The sequence below is a fragment of the Sus scrofa genome, chromosome 9, assembly GCF_000003025.6.
Source record: "Sus scrofa isolate TJ Tabasco breed Duroc chromosome 9, Sscrofa11.1, whole genome shotgun sequence".
Classification (NCBI taxonomy): domain Eukaryota; kingdom Metazoa; phylum Chordata; class Mammalia; order Artiodactyla; family Suidae; genus Sus; species Sus scrofa.
In genome coordinates, this window is record NC_010451.4 from 124,278,579 (window position 1) to 124,299,910 (window position 21,332).

General features: G+C 42.6%; 1 protein-coding gene across 1 annotated transcript in view; it reads left to right on the forward strand.

The window, feature by feature from the left end:
- LAMC1 (laminin subunit gamma 1) overlaps positions 5,090–21,332 on the forward strand; it is a 122,300-nt gene continuing 106,057 nt past the window's right edge. Inside the window, 1 exon segment of the mRNA NM_001271715.1 lies at positions 5,090–5,504. Within this exon segment, the coding sequence (NP_001258644.1) occupies positions 5,090–5,504 (415 nt within the window).

Genomic DNA, 21,332 nt, shown 5'->3' on the forward strand with positions numbered 1-21,332 from the left:
ACTAACAGTTTTTAAATCATTAAGAATCAACAACTTATTAAGGACATTCTGAATTCCCACAATAAAACTATGTCATCTGCATTTAAAAATTATTTATCTCTCTATTCTCTACATGTCTGATTAGTAGGACAATAAAATTTTTGAGATCAGAAGTTCTCTGTTCCTTTGATGGGAAGATTTTGGGTAGGGGAGGGGTTTGGCTTTGCTCCTCACTTTTGGGACTATTTCCTTTTTAAATTGTCTTTGTAATAAGAAAATTCTGGAGTTCCCGTCGTGGCGCAGTGGTTAACGAATCCAACTAGGAACCATGAGGTTGCAGGTTCGGTCCCTGCCCTTGCTCAGTGGGTTAACGAACCGGCGTTGCCGTGAGCTGTGATGTAGGTCGCAGACGCGGCTCGGATCCCGAGTTGCTGTGGCTCTGGCGTAGGCCGGTGGCTACAGCTCTGATTTGACCCCTAGCCTGGGAACCTCCATATGCCGCGGGAGCGGCCCAAGAAATAGCAACAACAACACAACAAAAGACAAAAAGACAAAAAAAAAAAAAAAAAAAAAGAGACAAAAAAAAAAAAGAAAATTCTCCTTTAAATCTTACAAATTATGTGTCCTTACCCCTCCCATTTTAAGACTAGCATCACGATGTAGAGATGGCTTAAATTGGGTGTGTGGGACTGGATGGGAAGGACCAGCTTTACCTCATAGAAGAAGAATCTTGTCTTCACCTGAGCCTGGCCACCATATCTTATCTTGTTATGCTTGGACTTTACTAAGGATCCAGGCAGGATCTATAAACCTAACACCAAGAATCATGTGTAGTTAGTGTAACTGAAGAGGGATATTGTAATTCTCTTCCAGTATCATATTAATTTTCACCTAATTAAAAATTCCCATTTCGGAGTTCCCATATTGGCACAGCGGAAACAAATCCGACTAGGAACCATGAGGTTGCAGGTTTGATCCCTGGCCTTGCTCAGTGGTTTGAGGATCCGGCATTGCCATGAGCTGTGGTGTAGGTCACAGATGTGGCTCAGATCTGGTGTTGCTGTGGCTGCGGCGTAGGCCAGAAGCTGTAGCTCCAATTCACTCCTAGTCTGGGAACCTCCATATGCTGCGGGTTCGGCCCTAAAAAGACAAGAGACAAAAAAAAAAAAAAAAAAAAAAAAAAAAAAAAAAAAAATCCCATTTGATAACTTAAAAAACTTAGAAGTTTGAGAAAGCTGTTCCTTTACACTTTTCTCTACCATGATCTTTACACAACAGAAAAGCTAACAGCTCTGGACAGGGAGTCAGGAAGTGCAGGCTCCCATTTTGACTTTGCTGTTTCTTACTCTCTTTGAGCTTTAGTTTCCTCAACTCTACATGATTAATATCCCTGGCTTCAGAGTTATTACCTTTTGAAAAGTGTAAAACAAAATGTAAATATAGATCAACATCATTGTTAGTAGTAACTGTTATATTTAGTGTGCAAACTAAATTAAAAGCTAAATCTTAGAGTGGTGCAAAGGCTTGAGAAGAATATAGGGAAATGAAGTCAGAAAGACTAAGGAATAGAAAAATAAACACATTGGTAATTATAAAAGGATAAAAAAGGACCAAGTTGCAATGTAAAAGGTCAATACAACCTTTTAAAGTATTTTTCTAATTATGTCACGCCGGCTCGTCTTGATGTAGAAGGCATCTTGTGTTTTCTTCAGCCTTGTAACCTGCCCCCTTCTGGTAATGGCAACCTCTTTCCTAGGAGGACTGCTTCTCTGAAACTCCATGGTTTCCTGGTGGGCTGCTTAATCACATTACTCTATTCACCTCATGAAGGGTGGGTATGCTCAGGAATTTGCAGTGACCCAAGTCAAGGAAATCAGCATCCTTTCTTGAAGTTAGTCATACAGATCCTGATAGGGAGAAATCTCTTTTCTCTGGAGTTCAAAGAGGAATTTAAGAAAAAAAAAAAAATTGACGGTACATCTCCTCTCTCATCCTACCCTTCTTGCAGCATAGAGGCACTGGTGATTGGGCACTTACACCATCTTTTATTCTTCTCCTTTCTTACTTTTTCTTTTTTTGTTGCCCACACCCACGGAATATCGAAGTTCCCAGGCCAGGGAAGGAATCTGAGCCACAGTTGCAGCCCACACCACAGCTTTGGCAATGCCAGATCCTTAACCCTTTATGCTACAGTGGGAGCCTCCTAAGACCATCTTTTTAGGGATCTGAATTCATCTCTCCCACCTTCAAAATTTTCTTCTCAGCACATTTTTCATCACATTTGTTTACTAGAAAATGGAGTCTTTAAGCAGTTAAGAACATGTATTAAAGGGCTCCAGAATTTTTTTAAAAAAGGCTACTTGAAGTGAGAGAAAATCTCACCACTTTCACTTAAGAACAAAACAAAACAAAACCAAACAAAGTCTACTTGGTCAACAGTGACATCTCCAAGTACTTAAAATACTTAATTTGGCAGAGTTCCCTGGTGACCTAGTCATTAAGGATTTTGCATTGTCACTGCTGTGACTTGGGTTCCATGGCCCAGGAATATGCCACAGGTATGGCCAAAAAAAAAAATCCTAAAAACAAACAACTCCCCCAAACAACCCCAACGACAACTTAACTTTTTATTATCAAAGATAAAATTAGTGTTTAAATTTCCCAAATTGTCTTAAAATTTGTTTTAACCTTTGGTTAAAATTTTTCTCATCAAGCACATTGGCTTGTTACAATTTTATCTCTCTTCAAAATAGGTATCTCCTTGTCACACCCCTGTGATGGGTAACAGAATTCAGAAATCAGTTTAAAGTCTCTTTATGGGCTTTACAAATACCAGACGAGGTTCTGGTAATGAAACTGTGGGGTAGATAAACGTAAGTAATAGCTTGAAGTTGCCCTTGGACATTGGAACTCAAGGGAACACTGACAAGGAAATATGTAAATTTGCAGCCTTTGGAGTCTCCTTACCTTTAACTGTTTGACCAGGGGGAAAACAAAAGGAGACCCACTGTTTGGTTTGCTATTACCTAATAAAATACTTAAAATTTATAAGACAAATGCATTAATATATGTATTTAAATATACTTATTAAAATTATCTGTAGCTTTATTCACAACTGAAATCCTTATCTTTGTCCTTTATGCCCTCGTCTGTTCTCAAGAACAATCAAGGACCGAGAGAGACTGTCATCCCCTCTAAGTATAAATGAATGCATTTATTTTATTCCCAGGCAAACATGAAAGGATTAAAACATTGTTACAGTTCCACAGCTTTCTTCACCCAAAGAGTCAATGGCAAGGGGTGAGCAGTTAGAGACTCAGCCATGCATAATCTCCACCCATCTCATCAAATAAATTAAAAATATAAGTGGTCTATGTATATCCTAAGCAGACTCACCATTTTGGTAAGTCCCCTAACCCATCGTCCTCCCATTATCCTTAAGGTCCTCCTAGATTTAACACTGACCCCAACCAACCACAGTAACCTAACATTTACTTATTTCATTTTATCACATTCCCATTACCCCTCTCTTAACAGGACTACTGGGTCCAAAACTAGGTATGCCTCCCACTCCTCCCCAGCGTATTTATTATTCTCACTTTACTGTTAGGATCGATTTTTTTTTTTTTTTCCTCAAACCGTCTCAAGAGCATCCCGAAGAACACCCACTTTGCTTGGGGACGCCAAAAGTTTAAAACCCGCCGCCCTCGGGCCATCCACTTTTACAGCACCCTCCCTTCGCGTCTTTGCCTGTCGTATCAGCACTGGGTAAGCGCCCAGGTTCTGATCTCGGACTAAACCTCATGATCTTCTGGCTCAGGTTCTGTGAACTGAGTCATTCTGGCACGGAGAATATTCCGTGACTCAGCAGGCCCGAAAAGGAGGATGTCAGAGCCAGATAATTTCGAGTCTTTTAAAGGCAAGCTGGGGAACATAAACAACACAGTGGAAGAATTTCGCAGTGGGTCTGCGTACCCAAGGGAAAAATGTCATTCCATTCCCAGCCTTTTCACTTCCTTCCATGCCCCTGTTAAACGACTGGTTATACTTTAATTCAGAGGCAGGAAACCGGCTTCAGAAAACTCATTTTGATGCTTCGACCAGGCCCTTTATTCTCTGGGGACCGTGGCAGCCCCCTGACACCCCGGGACCTCTCCTCGGAAAGCTCTGGAGCCAGCCCCGCGCAGCTGAGGCCATTCCCGGGGCGGCCGGCTTGGGTAGGAGTCTGCGGGCAGTCCCCGCGTTTAGGTCCCTCGGGTCCCCGCCCCAGGGCGCGGCCCACTGGACTCAGGGACCGACACCTGGCGGGGCGGGGATCCGCGTTTCAGCGGCCCGGGTGCCGGGCCCAAAGGCCCACGCCGAGCGACATCGCCGATTTGGCGTCGCCCCTTTTACGCGCCCTTCGTTGACCCCTCCCGAAATCGGAGTCTCCGTGGACAGGACCCCGGGGTACCCCGGCGTCTCCCTCCTGCGGGGCGCTGGCTCTCCGCAGCCTCCCCTTCCCTCCCGGCATGCACCGCCCCGCCGTCCCTCCCTCCCTACTCCTCCCGCTTCCCGGCTCCCCGCCCACCCCTCGCGCCCCTCAAGGCCCCTCCCCCGCCGATCGCGCGCCGCGGGCCCGAGCACGAGATGCCGCCGCCCCCGCCGCCGCCGCCGCGAGTCGCCGGGGCGGACGCGCAGTCCACGGCGCGCGGAGAGTGGAGGAGCAGCTGCGGGGGCCGCGCGAACTGCTGAAAGACGCCTGGTTTGGGCTTTCTCTTGGCCAGACCCCACCCAACCCTGCCGATCCCACCCCCTGCTCCTTCCTCCTCGGGGGCGCGCACTTGGGCACGCGCTCGGAAGTCGGGGGTCGGCGGCGAGTGCGGGCTGTGTCCCGGGTAGGTGCGGGAAGCGCGGAGGCGGCGCGCGGGGCAGTGGTCAGCGAGCCGTGCAGTCCTCGCTAGGGGCACCCACCGGCCCGTCTCTTCGGCGCGAGCCCCCGCCACCGCCCGTCCGGAGAGTCCGGCGCCTGGGCCCCGAGGCTCAGCCAGCGGAGCGGCCTCCGAGGGACGCCGCCGGGCTGGAGCAACGCGCCCTTGCCTTTGCTGTGGCCCTGAGCGCGGGCGGCGGGATGAGCAGCAGCACGAGGGCCGCGCCGGCGCTGCGGCCACGGGGCCGCCTCTGGCCAGTGTTGGTTGTGCTGGCGGCCGCCACGGCCGGCTGCGCCCGGGCAGCCATGGACGAGTGCACGGACGAGGGCGGGCGGGCGCAACGCTGCATGCCCGAGTTCGTCAACGCCGCCTTCAACGTGACCGTGGTGGCCACCAACACGTGCGGGACTCCGCCTGAGGAGTACTGTGTGCAGACCGGGGTGACCGGGGTCACCAAGTCCTGTCACCTGTGCGACGCCGGGCAGCCCCACCTGCAGCACGGGGCAGCCTTCCTGACCGACTACAACAACCAGGCCGACACCACCTGGTGGCAGAGCCAGACCATGCTGGCCGGCGTGCAGTACCCCAACTCCATCAACCTCACGCTGCACCTGGGTAAGCGGTGACAGCCCTGTCCCCTACTACTGCTCGCCAGCAGCTCAGCTCCCTGGCCCGCTTCACCTTTGAATCAAAGCGGGGTCCAAACAGCCGCATGCTGGCTTTCTGCTCCCCGGCATGGGCCACTCAGAGGTTCCCTTCTCCACCTTCTAAACGTCCCGCTAGCCAAGAGGCTTCCCGCCAGCATCTCTTTGCCTTCCTACTCTTAACCGGGGTTTTCTCTCCCTTGATTATTTGTCATTTCGGCCGTTTTGTTCATTCTTTTCCGAAACGTTAATCGCTTGTTCTCTTTAAGCACTTCTACCTTGTTTAAATGTTTTTCTCTCCCGCGTTGAGGATGATTGCTGTTTGCTCTGCTGAATAAGCTAGAGAGGAAAGGGTCTAAGGGGATTTGAGGGGAGCAAATGCCTTTACTGTCGCTGTTGCCTATGTGTAATTAAAATAGACGTTCAACTTTAAAGTTATTGTTCTTTAAGGTTGTTCAACTTTAATTGAGGGTCCCAAAGCGATTTCACTGCTAATCTTGGGACAGAGAAAACAAAAGGAGGTTTCTGCAACTCGCTGTGGTTGTTGGGTACAGTTTTGTCCTGGATAAAAAGGCTCTCCTTACTGTCTTCCCTTTTGCTTTGATTCAAAGTAAGTGTGGAAAGATGTGTAAATAACCTTTTAGAAATCAGGAAAGGGATGTATAGAAAACTTCACTGCTGGGTGGTGGACGAGGATGGACATGTTGTTGCCACAGTATTACAGATCATGTTTGATCTGGGTCAGTTTTTCTTCATCAGTGAAATAGACAAGTGCAGTGATTCATTATTGTGTTTAACAGAGTAACATGCGAGAAACTGACATTTGAGGTGTAGAGCTTCACTCTCTGTGGCCTTGAAAGATGTGATTTTACCGTAGCTGATAGCAATGAACTTCCAGAGAGAACAGAGTGCCAAGCCATTCTTCTGTCAAGGCAGGTTAATTCTGTAAGGCTAGTAACATTATTTGGGGAACCTCTGAAAGGAATGTTTGGTAGGCACATGGTTCTTTTGGTTGTGGTTTTGTACTTTTCTTTCCACTGTTCTCTGGTACATTAATTACACTTTATGTAAGTGTCAAGATTCCAGAGAAAGAATATGATTTATAAAAGTACTTTGAAAAGCGGAGTTAAATTACTGTGTATGGAGTAAGTTTTAGAAAAGCAGTGTTTAGCATCTTCTTAGTAAATATTTTATTTGTAGATAAGTCATTAGAAAGATGAAACTTCTTGAAAATAAGTTCATCAATGAAACTGACGCACCTGTTTTTCAGAGATGGAAGAAGAAAACTGAGTTCAGTTTTTCAGAGGTATTGGAAACAGAACTAAGCAGTGTCTTGGAATGTGTATGTGCCTTTTTAAAGATTTTGCAAGTGACCTAGGGCCTCCTAAGACTTTGTGGGGATGCTCTTTAGCTATTTTCTCCTAAGTGTTACATTTTTAAACTGGGCCAAAATTATTTATGAAATTTGTATTCAGTTATTTTAAAATTTTGTTTTGGTAAAGTGTTGCATTTTGAATGCCCACGAAGTCTTATTTTAATCTCTTTTGAAATAGTAAAAATTTCAAAGCAAAAGCCTGGCCTTGATGTCTCAAATACCTGAGATGCAATTGAAAATGTCTGACTAAGCATCTCTTATTTAGGGAAAGACCAGGCTGTCAGTCTTGGCCTTCTGAATTTTCTGCTGTGAGCACTGTGTAGCAAAAGGTTATTTCAGGTGATTGTAGAGGTGGGTAGATTACTTGGTGATCACTTCCCTGTTACCAAGATAATGTGTTCGCTAAGACAGTATCTGTCAAGTTAGGTTGCTGGTACTGTGAGGCAGATATATGAGCTTTGGATCCTAGTGATTAAAAGGGCTAAAGAGATCTTAGCTAGAACTCTTAACGTGACTTTTTACACTAAAAATGTTACGTGAACTTGTTTTGCTGAACAATTCCTCAGGTTTTAGTAATACTCTTGCTAGATGAAGTGCGTCAAACTATAGATTTAAAATGTATAAGTAACAAAAAGTTATTTGAAAGCGTTTTCACTTAAGTATTGTACTGTAAAAACCATTTACTTTAAACTGTTGAGAGACAGTTTCTAAAAGCTTGACTAACACTTATTGTTTTAGTTTCTAAAAATAAAACGTTTCTAAAAATTATTGTACTTCTTGGATCAGAAATGCTGTCCTGGAGGAAACTGTGTGTGGTGGAAAAGGTGGGGAAGGGAAGAGAGATTTGTGTGTAGTGGGGCTGATGTCTCAACCTCTCTGTCTCTCCCCTCTCTTTTAATAACAACGATGTATGTATTCGTGCATGTTATGATCTATAACTTATGGCAGATAGGCAAGGCTTTCTGTATCACTGTGTTCTGATATTCAGCATATTCACTCGCTCACTCCAGTTACTCCATGGGCTCTAGCAAACTCATTATTTCCCATGAATTCAAGGACCATGACTGTTTGTGCATCTATTAAATCTCCCGTCCAGTTCAAATTTCACATACCCTTAACCAAGTGATGCATATTGTGCTTTGCCCTTACAGAGCATGTGAAGCTCGGAGTGAGCAGTGTGAAAGAACTGGGTCTAGCCGCCACTTTTCTCGCCTTACTTTTGATGTTGACCTTTAAACTCAGTAAATTCTACAATAAGCAAAGTCAGATTGCACTTAGTCACAAGACACACACATATTTTGCCACTGATTGTAAGTCATTTTTTATTGTGAAGGTAAATCATGACATGGTGAGTTAAAACAGTAAGTGTGATGGCTCGAGAGTCTTCCTCTCCAATTGCTAAGTTGCTCTGAAGACTGTCACTCGCAATTTCTTATGTAACCTCCCTGAAACTCTTCATGCATGCACATGTATGTGTAAAATTATGCAATCATTTAAACTGGTACCTTTTTTTGAGGAGGTACGGCTTATTTTAACAGATAGCAAGTACAAATTAGATGATTATGCCATTATCATCACTTGTACAAAAGCCAGGAAAATTAGGGTTGATTCTGGAAGCAGTCATGTCTTAAGCACTATATGCAGTAATCCAGGGTGCAGGGTGCAATGTATCCTTAGATATAATGAGCTAAAGTTGCTGTGGAAATCAGAACTGCATTTTCTGCCTGTTGAGAGAAGTCTCGGCCAGGCACCTTTTCTAAAAAGAAATCGTTCTTATTTTGCCTTTAACTTCTGGATCTTCTCTCCTAACTTCTCTATAACTTTTTAAAAGTTTGGCTATTGTCTTTTATAATAAGTCATAATAAGTTTTATCCTTGTCGGTGGGGTAGTCGATAGTAAGATTGTAGCTGAGAATTTGCCTTTTCTTAAACCATGCCTTTAATTAATAGTCATTGTGGATGGCAACTTGGCAGATTGGGTTCTGATCCTGGAGGAAGGTAGCTTTCCCTCTTTCTAAACACAATTAGATCAAGGAAGAGAGTGCCTCTAAAACCAACTCAGTCAAAGTTTATGGAACTCCTAAAATTTGCATCAAGACCTGATGAGTTTCTAAGCTCCTCATAAGCTTTAGGAACAAATAGTGATTAAATGATGCTTTTAAGCTTTATCTAAATATCATTTTTATGTGTCTATATCAGAATAATTGATGTACAAGGATATTACATTTTATTCTGTTGGGTCCTCTTCATGTATATTTAACATGAAACAAACAGCATTTTTTTTCCCTCAGGAAAATCGAAAGGTAGGTTCTGCCTCTGTCAGGGAATAGTTCACTCTGGTGACTTCGCTGTGGTATTTGTGCACCCTGAGGGGACACTATTTTCGTTTGTCTTACAAAGGCCTGATTTACATTTTGCAGGTTTCAACTTGAGACGTGAAGGAGCTGTTCTTTAATGGCCAGCAGTTGTTGAACACAGTTTTGTAAAGTTGCTGTTGGCTGTTTTCCTGATCCACGATTCACTGCTTTTTCTGTAAATACCTTCTTCATGTTTCTAAAGCATTCAGAAAAATAATTTATACATTAGGAGAGAATTTGGAGCTATCGGCCCTCCTCCCCCTATTATTTTGTCATTGGCCACAGTTGTGGGAGGGATAAAGTTTGACTAGTTGAATTCTAAATCCTTTTAGGGAGTTGGATATGCCTTTTGCTATGCCCTCTTCCCCGGTGTATACAGTTGAATGTTACTGCCAAATATTCTGCAAACATGCTTTGAATACTTACTAAATACATGGCACAGTACCTGGTAGAAAGATGTAGAAGATTGAAAGTCCTGTCTTCAGAGGTTTATATACTATTAGATGGAATTTTCATACCCAGATGTAATGCCATTATGCAGTAATAAATCAGGAGGGCCTTTATAATGTTTTAAAGTTTATAAAGCCTCTAGTTTATCACTGATTCAATTTTTACAACTCAGTGAAGGAAGGCAAAGATGAGAATCCTGAGTTGTGATTTGCCGGAAATCCTGGTGGAGGTAGTTTTTGATTCCTCAGTGGAACATGCTAGCTCTTGCAGTTCTTAGCTTCTCTAAAAAATCTTCCAAAAGAATGACTCGTTTATTCCAGGGCAACTTTAAAAATGTAAGTTCATGTACACACTGATTCAGGGATCCCAGATTCCTTGGATTTTCCTCCTTTTCCCTCTGTTCTTTTCACTTATATTCTGGATTCCTTTCTTTTTCATGCCACTCACTCTTTCTGAATGAACTCTTGATCCCAAGTCTTCATTTTACTGGTGGCAAATAAAAAAAATTCCTAAATTTGTATCTCCAGGACAGCTGTTTCTCCAAACCTAAAAGCTTGTTGGTTGTGGTCAGTTTGGGATGTCCAGAGGCCATTCCTTATTGTCTTACCCAGTTCAAAGCTGTATCTTAATGAACAGCACTACTATTTAACCTGAGGGTTTCAAACAGTCTTTTGCCAAGTCTTTCATGAACAAGCCGAGCTTGATAGGCTTTCATCAGTAAAGATTACTCCGTTGGCCAGCAAATAGGATCCAATGCTGGGAGACCTTGCACAGCTCTTAACTCCACCACTTTTTTTTTTTTTTTCCTGTTTTTTTTCTTTGTCTTTTTAGGGCCACACCTGCAAGATATAGAAGTTCCCAGGCTAGGGGTCAATTTGGAACTGTAGCTGCTGGCCTAAGCCACAGCCGCAGCAACATGGGGTCTGAGCCTTGTCTGTGACCTCCACCAGAGTACACAGCAACGCCAGATCCTTAACCCACCGAGCAAGGCCAGGGATCAAATCTGCAACATCATGGTTCCTAGTTGGATTCGCTAACCAGTGAGCCATGAGGGGAACTCCATCCGATATGTCTTTGGAATCCTTATTTTTATCTCTGCTTTACTGTAGCTGCCCATTGAATTTTAGCTCCATTACTGCAACAACTTCACAGTTAATTGGTGGTCTCTCTGCCTCCAGTTTTGCTCTTTCTCTTTGGACAGTCACACTTGGGACGGAACAATAGATCTAAAATGCAAATCTGATGATATCATTTCTCAGCTAAAAATTATGAAGTGGTTCCTCAACCCTTTAGGTTAAAGGTCAGACTCCTTAGCCTGATGTATAAGGTACTTTAGGATCTGGACCTTTTTAACCTCTAGGCTTATCTTTTGTCATTTCACATTCTCAAAGGGGTGCTTCTTTGGTTTGGAAAACTCCTCCCAGGAGTCACCATCTTCAGGAATCCTTCTCCCGTTTCTCTCTTTCAGCCCTTTCCATCCTGCTCCTTAGCCTGGATTAGGTGTCTTATTCACAGCACTTATCACATGGTATTAGCTGCTTCTTTACTTGTCTGTCTCCACTTCTAGATCATGACGTCTTTGAAGGTAGGGCCGGGGACTTAGTCATCACTTTAGTTCAGTTGAATATAACTAATGTTAGTTAATTGCATGCTATGTCTTGGCATCATACAGATTCCTGCATGTATAATGATTCACTGGACATTGCCTTGACCTCGTGAAACTTGAGGCTTAGGTGTAGAGACCTAGGTCTCTAGATTGGGGGTGGGCAAATTATAGCCCACTAGCCAAATCCAGCCCTGGGCCGACACCTGTTTTTTTATGGCCCAAGAGCTAAGAATGGTTTTTACATATTTAATCCAACTAGTATCCACAAGGGTATGGGTTTGATCCCTGGCCTTGCTCAGTGGGTTAAAGATCTGGCTTTGCTGTGAGCTGTGGTATAGGTCGCAGACTTGGCTCAGATCTGGCGTTGCTATGGCTGTGGCGTAGGCTGGCAGCTGCAGCTCAGATTCAACCCCTAGCCTGGGAACTTTCACATTCAGCAGGTGCAGCCCTTGGGGGAAAAAAAAAATCAGAAGAAGAAGAATGTTTTGTGACATGTGGAAATGATATGAAATTAAAACTTTAGTATCCATAAAGTTCTTTTGGGACACAGTCAAGTTCATTTCATCATTAACATATCTCTGGCTGCTTTTGCACTACAAAGGCAGAGTTGAGTAATTTTAAGAGTATGTCCTGGCCCACAAAGCCTAAAATCTTAACTAATTGACTCTCTAGAGGTTTGGTGACCTCTGCTCTAGACTGACCATTCAAACTTATATAATACATTTTTTTTTTAAAAAAAAGGGAATTGTACTTTAATTTTATTCTTTTTGTGGCCACTTCTGTGGCATATGGAAGTTCCCAGGCTAGGGGTCAGTTTGGAGCTGCAGCTGCCAGCCTATACCATAGCCATAGCAATGCTGGATTCGAGTTGCATCTGTAACCTACACCACAGCTTGTGCCAGTGCTGGATCCCTAACCCACTGAGTGAGGACAGAGATCAAACCTGCATCCTCACTGTGTCAGGTTCTTAAACTGCTGAGCCACAATGGGAACTCCTTATATAATAAGCTTCTATGTAAAAACTGCACAGACAGAGACATTCACTTACCATTCGGAGGGAGGTTGGAGGGTTCATATCTCTAGTCCTTAGCAATGTGTCTGGCATAGTGTTCCAAAAATATATGAAGGTGGAGTTCCCATCATGGCTCAGCGGAAACCAATTTGACTAGCATCCATGAGAACACAGGTTCAATCCCTGGCCTTGCTCAGTGGGTTTAGGATCTGGAGTTGCCGTGAGCTGTGGTGTAGGCTGCAGATACGGCTCGGATCCAGTGTTGCTATGGCTGTGGCGTAGGCCAGCGGCTCCAGCTCCAGCTCCAATTCGACCTCCATATGATGCGGGTGGGGCCCTTGCTTTTACATATATGAGAGAGAGAGAGAGGGAGTAAATAAATGAATGCCTAAATTATAAGACATCTCCAAACCCCACACAATAATTTACTTTCTTCTCAGCAACATGTGGAACTTGTATTTATTTTTATCAAGCCCATCTCTCCATTTTCTTGAGATGTATACCTCTGTAAATGTGGTACATGGTGGTTTTATTTCTCTAGCTTTAAAGGAATGTACTAACTTGGGATGGAACTGATAGGGAATTGAAACATCTATGATTGTCATTTTTGGGGGTAAAAATTAAACTTTTCTATGATTTGAAGTTAGGTGGATAAATTTTAGGAGTAAACTACCTGCTCCAATTTGAATCTCACGTTTAAATTTTAATGTTAATATTGTGTGACACTTTTGTGTTAGTATTGTATGTTTTTCTTTAGAAATGGACCTAAAGTTTATGTTAAAATATATATTCACGTGTCAGTGGTTGAAATAGACCCTTAAAGGGTATTACTAAGCAGTTTTGGGCAAGGGTTGCAATGAAATGTCTTATTTGCTTATTGTGTGGCATCATTTTTAGTTTAATTCATTTAAACTAATTCATTAAATTTAGTTTAATTAGAAGATGGGCATACTAAGGTATGCCTTCTCTGCAGAATAGTGAAGAATGACATTAAAGTGATTAGACAGAAGAAAAATAACCATTTAGGAGTTCCCGTCGTGGCGCAGTGGTTAACGAATCCGACTAGGAACCATGAGGTTGCGGGTTCTGTCCCTGCCCTTGCTCAGTGGGTTAACGATCTGGCGTTGCCGTGAGCTGTGGTGTAGGTTGCAGATGCGGCTCGGATCCTGCGTTGCTGTGGCTCTGACGTAGGCCGGTGGCTACAGCTCCGATTCAACCCCTAGCCTGGGAACCTCCTTATGCCACGGGAGCGGCCCAAGAAATAGCAACAACAACAACAACAAAAAAAAGACAAAAAAAAAAAAAGAAAAATAACCATTTATTTGTCTAGAGTTACCAGGTGGCAGAACCAGCAGATGCTTCTTTCCCTGGTCCTTGTTTCCAGCTGTACTTAATTGACAGCTCTTCTGCTCTTCTGTTTGAGCTTTAGGGGAAGTGTCAAAGTTTAGAGCAGAGCTGTTTGTTTATTTTTTACTGCCCCAAATTCCAGAGACAATTTTTTAAAAATAAGGGATTAGTCTGTTCCTTATCTTCAATTGTCTGTTTCAAAGGGTAACGTTTCCAGGTGACTCTGAGCTAGTTTTCTATTACCTAGCCTGTGTTTCTTGCTCTAAGATGTATAAGAGAGCCTTGCTAGGATTTGCAAACATCTCCTTTCTTGTAAAATGATAGTTAGATGTTTGCTCATTTGAGCCTAAAATGGACAGCTTGCTAAAAGGGGTTAGCAGAAAACGCATTTATAAAAATATCCCTAAGGTTTTAGGATCTTGTGCCAGACTGTGGTGATACTAATTAAGTACATCTGCTTTTCTTTCCATGGGCTCTTCCAGGGCACCAGCCTGAAATAACTGGGGCCAGTCAGCCTGGTGCCCTGTGCAGCTGTATATTCAGGAAGTAAAATAAAGCAGATTTCTCTCTTTCTTAGACAGTGTTGCTCTCAGATCTCCTGTGGGGCGAGATCCTTGTGGCAAGGCTGGGGGATGAATTAGGGGATTTACATTATTTCTTTTAAGATTTTAGGAGCTGTATTCCCTCAGCTCCCCTCTTTTACTCTTTGTTTCCAGCTGCATGGCTGCTTCCTGTTATATTGAAGTCAACCTTGGATTTTTTGCTCTATTATCTTTTTTGGATTTTTAATTTTATCATCTTTTTGTTTCGAACATTTTTAGAATAAGAATTCAGAATCAGCCTCCTTCACATTTCTTGCTTTTAAAATTTTTTTCTTGAAATAAAAAGTACAGGTGGTCTTGTATAGAGTTAGAGACTCAGTGAGTTTTGTTTCATGTGGTAAATTACAGTGTGTATGAAGGCTTCTGCTCACCAGAATGACCGCCCATGGCCGTGACTACAGAGGTGCCCGTCTGTGTATTCAGAGACATAGCTCAAGAACAGTATTTTTTTCCCCTCTCCTTAATAGCTCTGACTTTACGTTCTGTTTGACCTGCTTAGAGGGTACATGGGTGTACCCTCTACAAACTTAGAGGGGCAGGTTTGTTTTTGGGGGGCAGGTTTAGAGAGTTCTTTAAGAATGTCCCATGGCATCTGCTGGTTAAAAACCTGTTACTTAATTTCTTCCGTGCAAATGAAATGTTCCACAAATGATGGTAAACTGTGTAATGTGAAAACCCCATCTTCATTCCTTTCCCGTGTCCCGAGGAGTGGCTTCTTCTCATTGAGCCTTTAAGGAATAATAAGTCTGAAGCTTGAATTGTGTGGCTTTCTTAGAGGAGTATATGAAATTTTATGCAGTATTTCCAACTAAGTGAAAAGACGTACCCACTCAAGGGATGAGCCTGTTTGATTTATGATTTTAATTAGTTAATAGACAAAGTTTAAATTAGTTTAATTAGTTACTGCACAAAGTTCTTTTGTAAATAAGAAAGTTCTTATTTTCTTGCTGAGAGCATTTTTCGTATTATGGGCATTGTAATATGGGATGTGTAGGTAACCCTGAAACTCTTTATCCTCAGGTAATTTGTTAAGTGTTTGAGGGGGTAAGACACACAAACGTTCATGTGTAGGAAATAAGTGGGAGAATATAAACACAGTAAAAATAATTCACTGGAAACTTTTTAAAGTGCTGAGGGAATACCTGCAAAGCACTTTGAAGAGTGTGAATGGCAGTCAACCAGGAAAAGCTCCTTGAGTCTGGAAGAAAAGTGGGGGACATGAATGTAGGACTTCCCAGGAGGGGTGATTCGTTTGATTAAAGGTCTGTAAGCAACTAAACGTTAACACAACATTGTAAATCAACTATAAAAAAAAAAAAAAAAGATCTGAAAGTAACCAGATAATAATGAAAGCATTTTTCCTTTTCTTTTTCTTTTCTTTTTTCTTTCTTCTTTTCTTTTCTTTCTTTCTTTCTTTCTTTCTTTTTTTTTTTTTTTTCTGGTTTGCTGTTCATGGAATAGTGGAGACATGGAGGTTGGGTTCCAGTGAGCTGAGGATCATGAAGACGAGGTGACAAAATAAATTACCTTTCATTGAGCACCTCTTGGTTGCTTCTCTGAATCCTTCAAACAATCTTGAGAACTTCTCTTATCCCTGTGGGTATGATGTAAATGACTGGCCACTGGTCTGAAGCTCAGCAGGCTGAGTTTAGGTTGGAATCCAGACCTGCTGTGGAGGGATTATCCTCTTGCTACCCTGCCATGTTAGAACAAACCTGGTAAGTGACAGAGAGCTGAGAGGGCCCTTGATGGGACGTGAAGTGAAAGTTTACCAAAGCAAAGAACTGAGCCTGGCATCTCTGACACATCTCTCCTTGAGGAGTTCTCGATGTGGATGGCTTCTTTTAAGAAGGGCTTTGCCTGTATTTGTTAAGAACAGAGGAGTGTTGGTAATGGGAAAATACTACGGTTTGGGTACTTACACTGGTTTTATATTTAGCTGTTAACGCTTCTAGGAATTTCTAAGGAATTTACTGAATTTCGGAATGAGATCCTGTGTTTTGTCAGTGTCTGCTGATAGGAAAATCAGGGTAGCACATACCCTGATTCCTGAAGGGTGGTCAAGGGGATGCCACCTTATCTCCTTCCTGCCTTATCCATGACCCTTTTCTGGTTGTTGAGAATGGCTGAGTTTAGTTCAGTTGCTTACTTTATCTGACATCCTTAAAGATAAGGCTGGCAGGTCCATCTGTAGGTTTTATTTCCTTTCCTCTGCTTCAAGTAAGTTTTTATCTCTTATATGGTGGCTTTTTTGTTCAAGTTTTCTAACTCAATAGGTCTAACCACCTTTTATTGATAAATAACTACTGTGGTCCTAGGAGATTTCTGTCACTGTTTCATCTTTCAGACTCAAAAGTGGCTGTCCCTTTACTTTGATTTCTGTATGGGTTAGTTTGTAAATCTACAGCTCTGTCTGTCTGTCTAATTTATCTTATCTGTGTGTCTATCTCCTTAGTTTCTGTCTCTCTCTCCTTAGTTTCCCCAGAGCATTCCTAAGCTAAGGTTCAATCAGGGTACCCCTAGGTATCGTAAAATTAAAAAAAAAAAATTTTTTTTTTTTTGCTTTTTCTCTGAAGAAGGAGATTATTGCTCCTACTTAGATTTTGCGTTTTGGGTTTCTCTCCCAAATTCACATGCTCAGTTTTCTTTCTTATGGGAAGGCTGACATCCACTGCTCCATTTGAGGGCTGAGTATAGGGCTTAAAATTCTCCCACCCCTTTTTGCCAATTGGTAAAATATAGAAGCATAAGTATTTTCTGAGTGCTTTTCCATCAACTTTCTTCAACGAGAATAAAAGGATCTCAAGTCTTTCCAAGAGAAGAGCTTCACGGATTTTGCAAAAGGGGTAGTGACAGCTTGATGAAAATGAGTTGAGCAGCTTTTATTGAGCTTTCTGTTTATGGGCAGGGCCTGGGAAGTGATGTTTTCCTGGTCTGGCAGCTCAGATCCTGATTAGAGGCAGGAATGGTCTGCCCAGATGTTCTCACAATCTGAGATCATCCTATTATCAGAAACTACTAAGGAATAAGGTATAGTAGCTTGGCAATGTAAAATGATTAGATCCAGAAGTGGGTTTTGTTTTCTGACTGTATCCTGTACAACACTTAGACTTTAGTTTTCTGGAATGTCGGCATTTTAAATATGTGGCTAACTAGGATAATTTTGGAGTTGGAAAGAAACTTGGGAATGTTTAAGCTGTAAAAAAAAAATATGTTTTAGGGATGAGCCCTGGTTTAATTAGTTTGATCTCTCACCAAAGAAGTTAGGGTGCAGTTGCCTTGGTTTAGCAGTTTATCTGTACACCTGTGCTTCAGCGTTGCTGTTCCTCCCCCAGTGGTTCCTCTGCTTATGGACCTTATTCTGATAGAACCTAGGACAATCTCTTATTGTTTTGGTGTTAGTTTTTAGATTATTATTACTTAGATGCCAAGTCATGATCTGCTGGGGAAAAGCATCCTGACATTTTCATCGAAATGTATCGAAATGCATCGAAATTGTATTCTTTTTTGGAAGAAACACAGGGCTAACTGTGAAGATTGTAGGAGAGACAGTTTGCAACCAAAAGAGCAATTGTATGCTTTAATTGCTTTGGTCACATGATTGCCCCTTCATGGTAAAGGGGTCATGTTCTGTGGGGTTGAGCCTCTAGGATTAGCTTTTAGAGCGGCTCTCTGCATAGTTTTGAATTTATAGTATTTTAGATAAGTTCATGGGCTAGAAAGTCTATTGAATACTAAATTCTTACAACTCTGCGGCAGATTGTGAAAGTTTGTGGGACCATCTGTAATGCAGCTGTAATAAAATTTGTTTAGTTTATCAAGATTGCTTTAGAGGCTCAAGCGGGTTTGTTTACTGATGTTTTCAGCATTTTTCCTGCATGCCAAGAAATGTTAGCATCAACTCCTGGTGCAACTGGGAGCATTCATTTTTTGTGGCCATTCTGACAAAGCTTTGGTCTAAAGTTCTTATATCCTGGCACAAGACACGCATGGTGCATCTAGGGTATCAGAAGATGGACCGATTCTGGAAATTAACATACTTTCCAGATGTTTGGAGAATGTAGGCTTGTTTTCTGTGCTGCTTTTTGTGTGTTCTGTGTGTATCTGTATCTGTGCTTTCCTGTGTTTTTTATAGGAAAGCTCCTTGGGGAAGGGGGATCTGTTTTTTGGATTGGGAAATAAATATTAATTTTGGTTGGAAGCTTTAGGTTGCTATTGCCATTTCTTTGAGAGAAAGAAGAGGCAGCTTTGTTCCCATAACGGAGCCTTTTGGGAAGGGTGGTGTTGGGATGAGACTGTGTGGATGTAGCTAAAAAGACTTCGTCACATCTCCAGTGATTCTCAATTATGAAATGAGCCGCTAATGCTCTGAATCAGCAGCCTTTTAAGCATGCCTGACTAAATCTTGTTTTTGAAATTCACAGCAGTGTCTAGATCCCTGCTGTCTTGTTGTCCATCCTGCTAACACACAGCTGTTTTTGTTCATACATCATTTTGTGTTCAACTGCCTGGTTACTTCCTCAGGTCTCTTTTATGGTGAATAATGGACACATGGGAGTTTGAACACCCACCCGAGTGTGTGGTTATTCAAACAGGAAGTCTCGAGGAAGCCCAGTAACCTTGTCAGAGGAACAAAAGGTGGAACGGGAAAGGCCATTGATGATTTTAGGCTTAAAACATCTGCAGGGAAACATCTGACAATTTCTGAGCTAGGGACATGCTGCAGCTTACAAAAGGGAAGGTTTATTTGGGACTTGTTTCATTTCTTTCCCCAAACATTTGGAGTCTTAAGTCCTAATCCATAAAATATACAGAAATGGAGGTGAAAAAAAGGAAGCAATATGGCCTCATTGGCGTTAAAGCCAGGAAGGAGGTGATCCCCTGCTGGGGGGATCACTGTGGGTCTTGGAAAGAAGGTGTCATAGGGTAGCAGTGAGGCTGTACATAGGAACAAGCAAATGGGTGGGACTTGACAGGGACCACAGGAGCTGGTGGGATTGGATTACAGTTTGAGTTTGTACAGGTCTTTGATTATTGAGCATGGGAAGAACATGAGGTGAAGAATGTGGGTTGTACATTAAAAGCATGTCTTGTGGGGGAGCAAGAATGTGTATGTCGACAAATACACTGTGAAACAAAATATAAAGTGCTATAAAAGAAGGATAAAAATTCCATGTGACTGCAAAGAACTGATTATAGCTGATCAAGATAAATGACTTCCCAGAACATTCATTTGGTGACCTTTCAGATTCCTGCCAACCTTGAAATTCTTTGATTATATGATGGAGGATTTGTTAGAACTAGTCAAAGAAATCCTGATGTTTAGATTTAAAAATGAAAAATCTGAAAGTTAAAGAAGTGAGGCAGTGCGCGTTGATGGCAGTGCGTTTTAATAAAGCACGTAGCATGATGCTAATGCAAAAGAAAAGAATTCAGTTTCTGGCTTAATTCATGGAAGCAGCATATTCAGAGGAGCATTAGTTATGTTCATTGTGTGATTGGAACTCTGCCCTGAAGTTCCAATCGTAGTAAACATATTCCAGTAGCATGGTTGCTACATCTTTTCTTGATTCCCTACTTTATTTGGCTACGCCCTAAGTGTCCTTTAGAACTCATGGCAAATTTCAGTTCCTCTGGGAAGATTTTGATTTCTCCTTCCTCCTGTCCCTCCCTAGCATTTGCCATCAGGGTTAGGGTTAGGGTTAGAGTTCATGCATTCATTCATTTCTAAAAAATCACTAAACATACTGCCTGCTTATGATGTGAGAGGTGCTAGATTGTATTGTTTCCCCCATTTGGTTGAATGCATTGAGGACAAGATGAATTTTCTGATTTCTTCATTCATTCACCTAACAAATATTTATTGAGCACCTGTTATGAGAAGGCACTGCAAAGTGCTGGAGATAGGGCACAGAAGACCTAGAGTTTACCTTCTGGGTGAAAAGCATGCAGGACAGAGGACCTGACCCGAGGAGGATTTCCTTGGCTTTCTTTTTTTTTTTTTTTTTTTTTTTTTGTCTTTTGTCTTTTTGTTGTTGTTGTTGTTGCTATTTCTTGGGCCGCTCCCACGGCATATGGAGGTTCCCAGGCTAGGGGTCGAATCGGAGCTGTAGCCACCAGCCTACACCAGAGCCACAGCAACGCGGGATCCGAGCCGCGTCTGCAATCTACACCACAGCTCACGGCAACGCCGGATGGTTAACCCACTGAGCAAGGGCAGGGACCGAACCCGCAACCTCATGGTTCCTAGTCGGATTCGTTAACCACTGCGCCACGACGGAAACTCCGGCTTTCTTTTTTTAAGTGACTCCTATTTTCCTAGTGGATAGCATAAAACCTTTCATATAGTAGTAAGTGCTCAAAAGTTTGCTGCATGAATGAATTCCTGTTTCTATGAGGCTACATACAGCCACAGAATGCAGATGAGAGTGAGAAATGGCAATTTTGTTTAGATTTTCCCAAGACGGAGTTTGCCTTTTAGATAGGATTACCAAAATTGGACAGGTGGAGTTTGGGATTAATAGATGCAAACCATTGCATTTAGAAGAGATAAACAACAAGGTCCTGCTGTATAGCACAGGGAACTCTATCCAGTCTCCTCGGATAGACCATAATGGAAAATAATATAAAAAAAAGTGTGTATATTTGTAGGACGGAGTCATTTTGCTATAGGTCAGAAATTGGCACAACATTGTAAGGCAACTATATATAAAAAAAAAAAAAAGAAAAAGAAACAGGTTTCTGTTTCATGAGGTAGTCTTGAGAGGGCAGAAGGTTATATCTGATCCACACAGGGGTTCTGGGACCCAGGGTCCTTTCATCTTCGTGATCTGCCATCCCTTAGGGTGCTGTCCTCATGTGTGTTTGAAGCTGGGTGATGGGTCACCCAGCCACTCATCTACGCAGTGGAGGCTGGGAAATGTGTCCAGCCATGAATCTCTTCCAGTGACGGGGGCGGTGGCGAGGTGGTGGGGACTGGTTTTGGCAAATGGTCCTGGCATGCCAACCCTCTACTGTGGTGTTGTACCTGCCAGTTCCTGTGCTGCAGAAT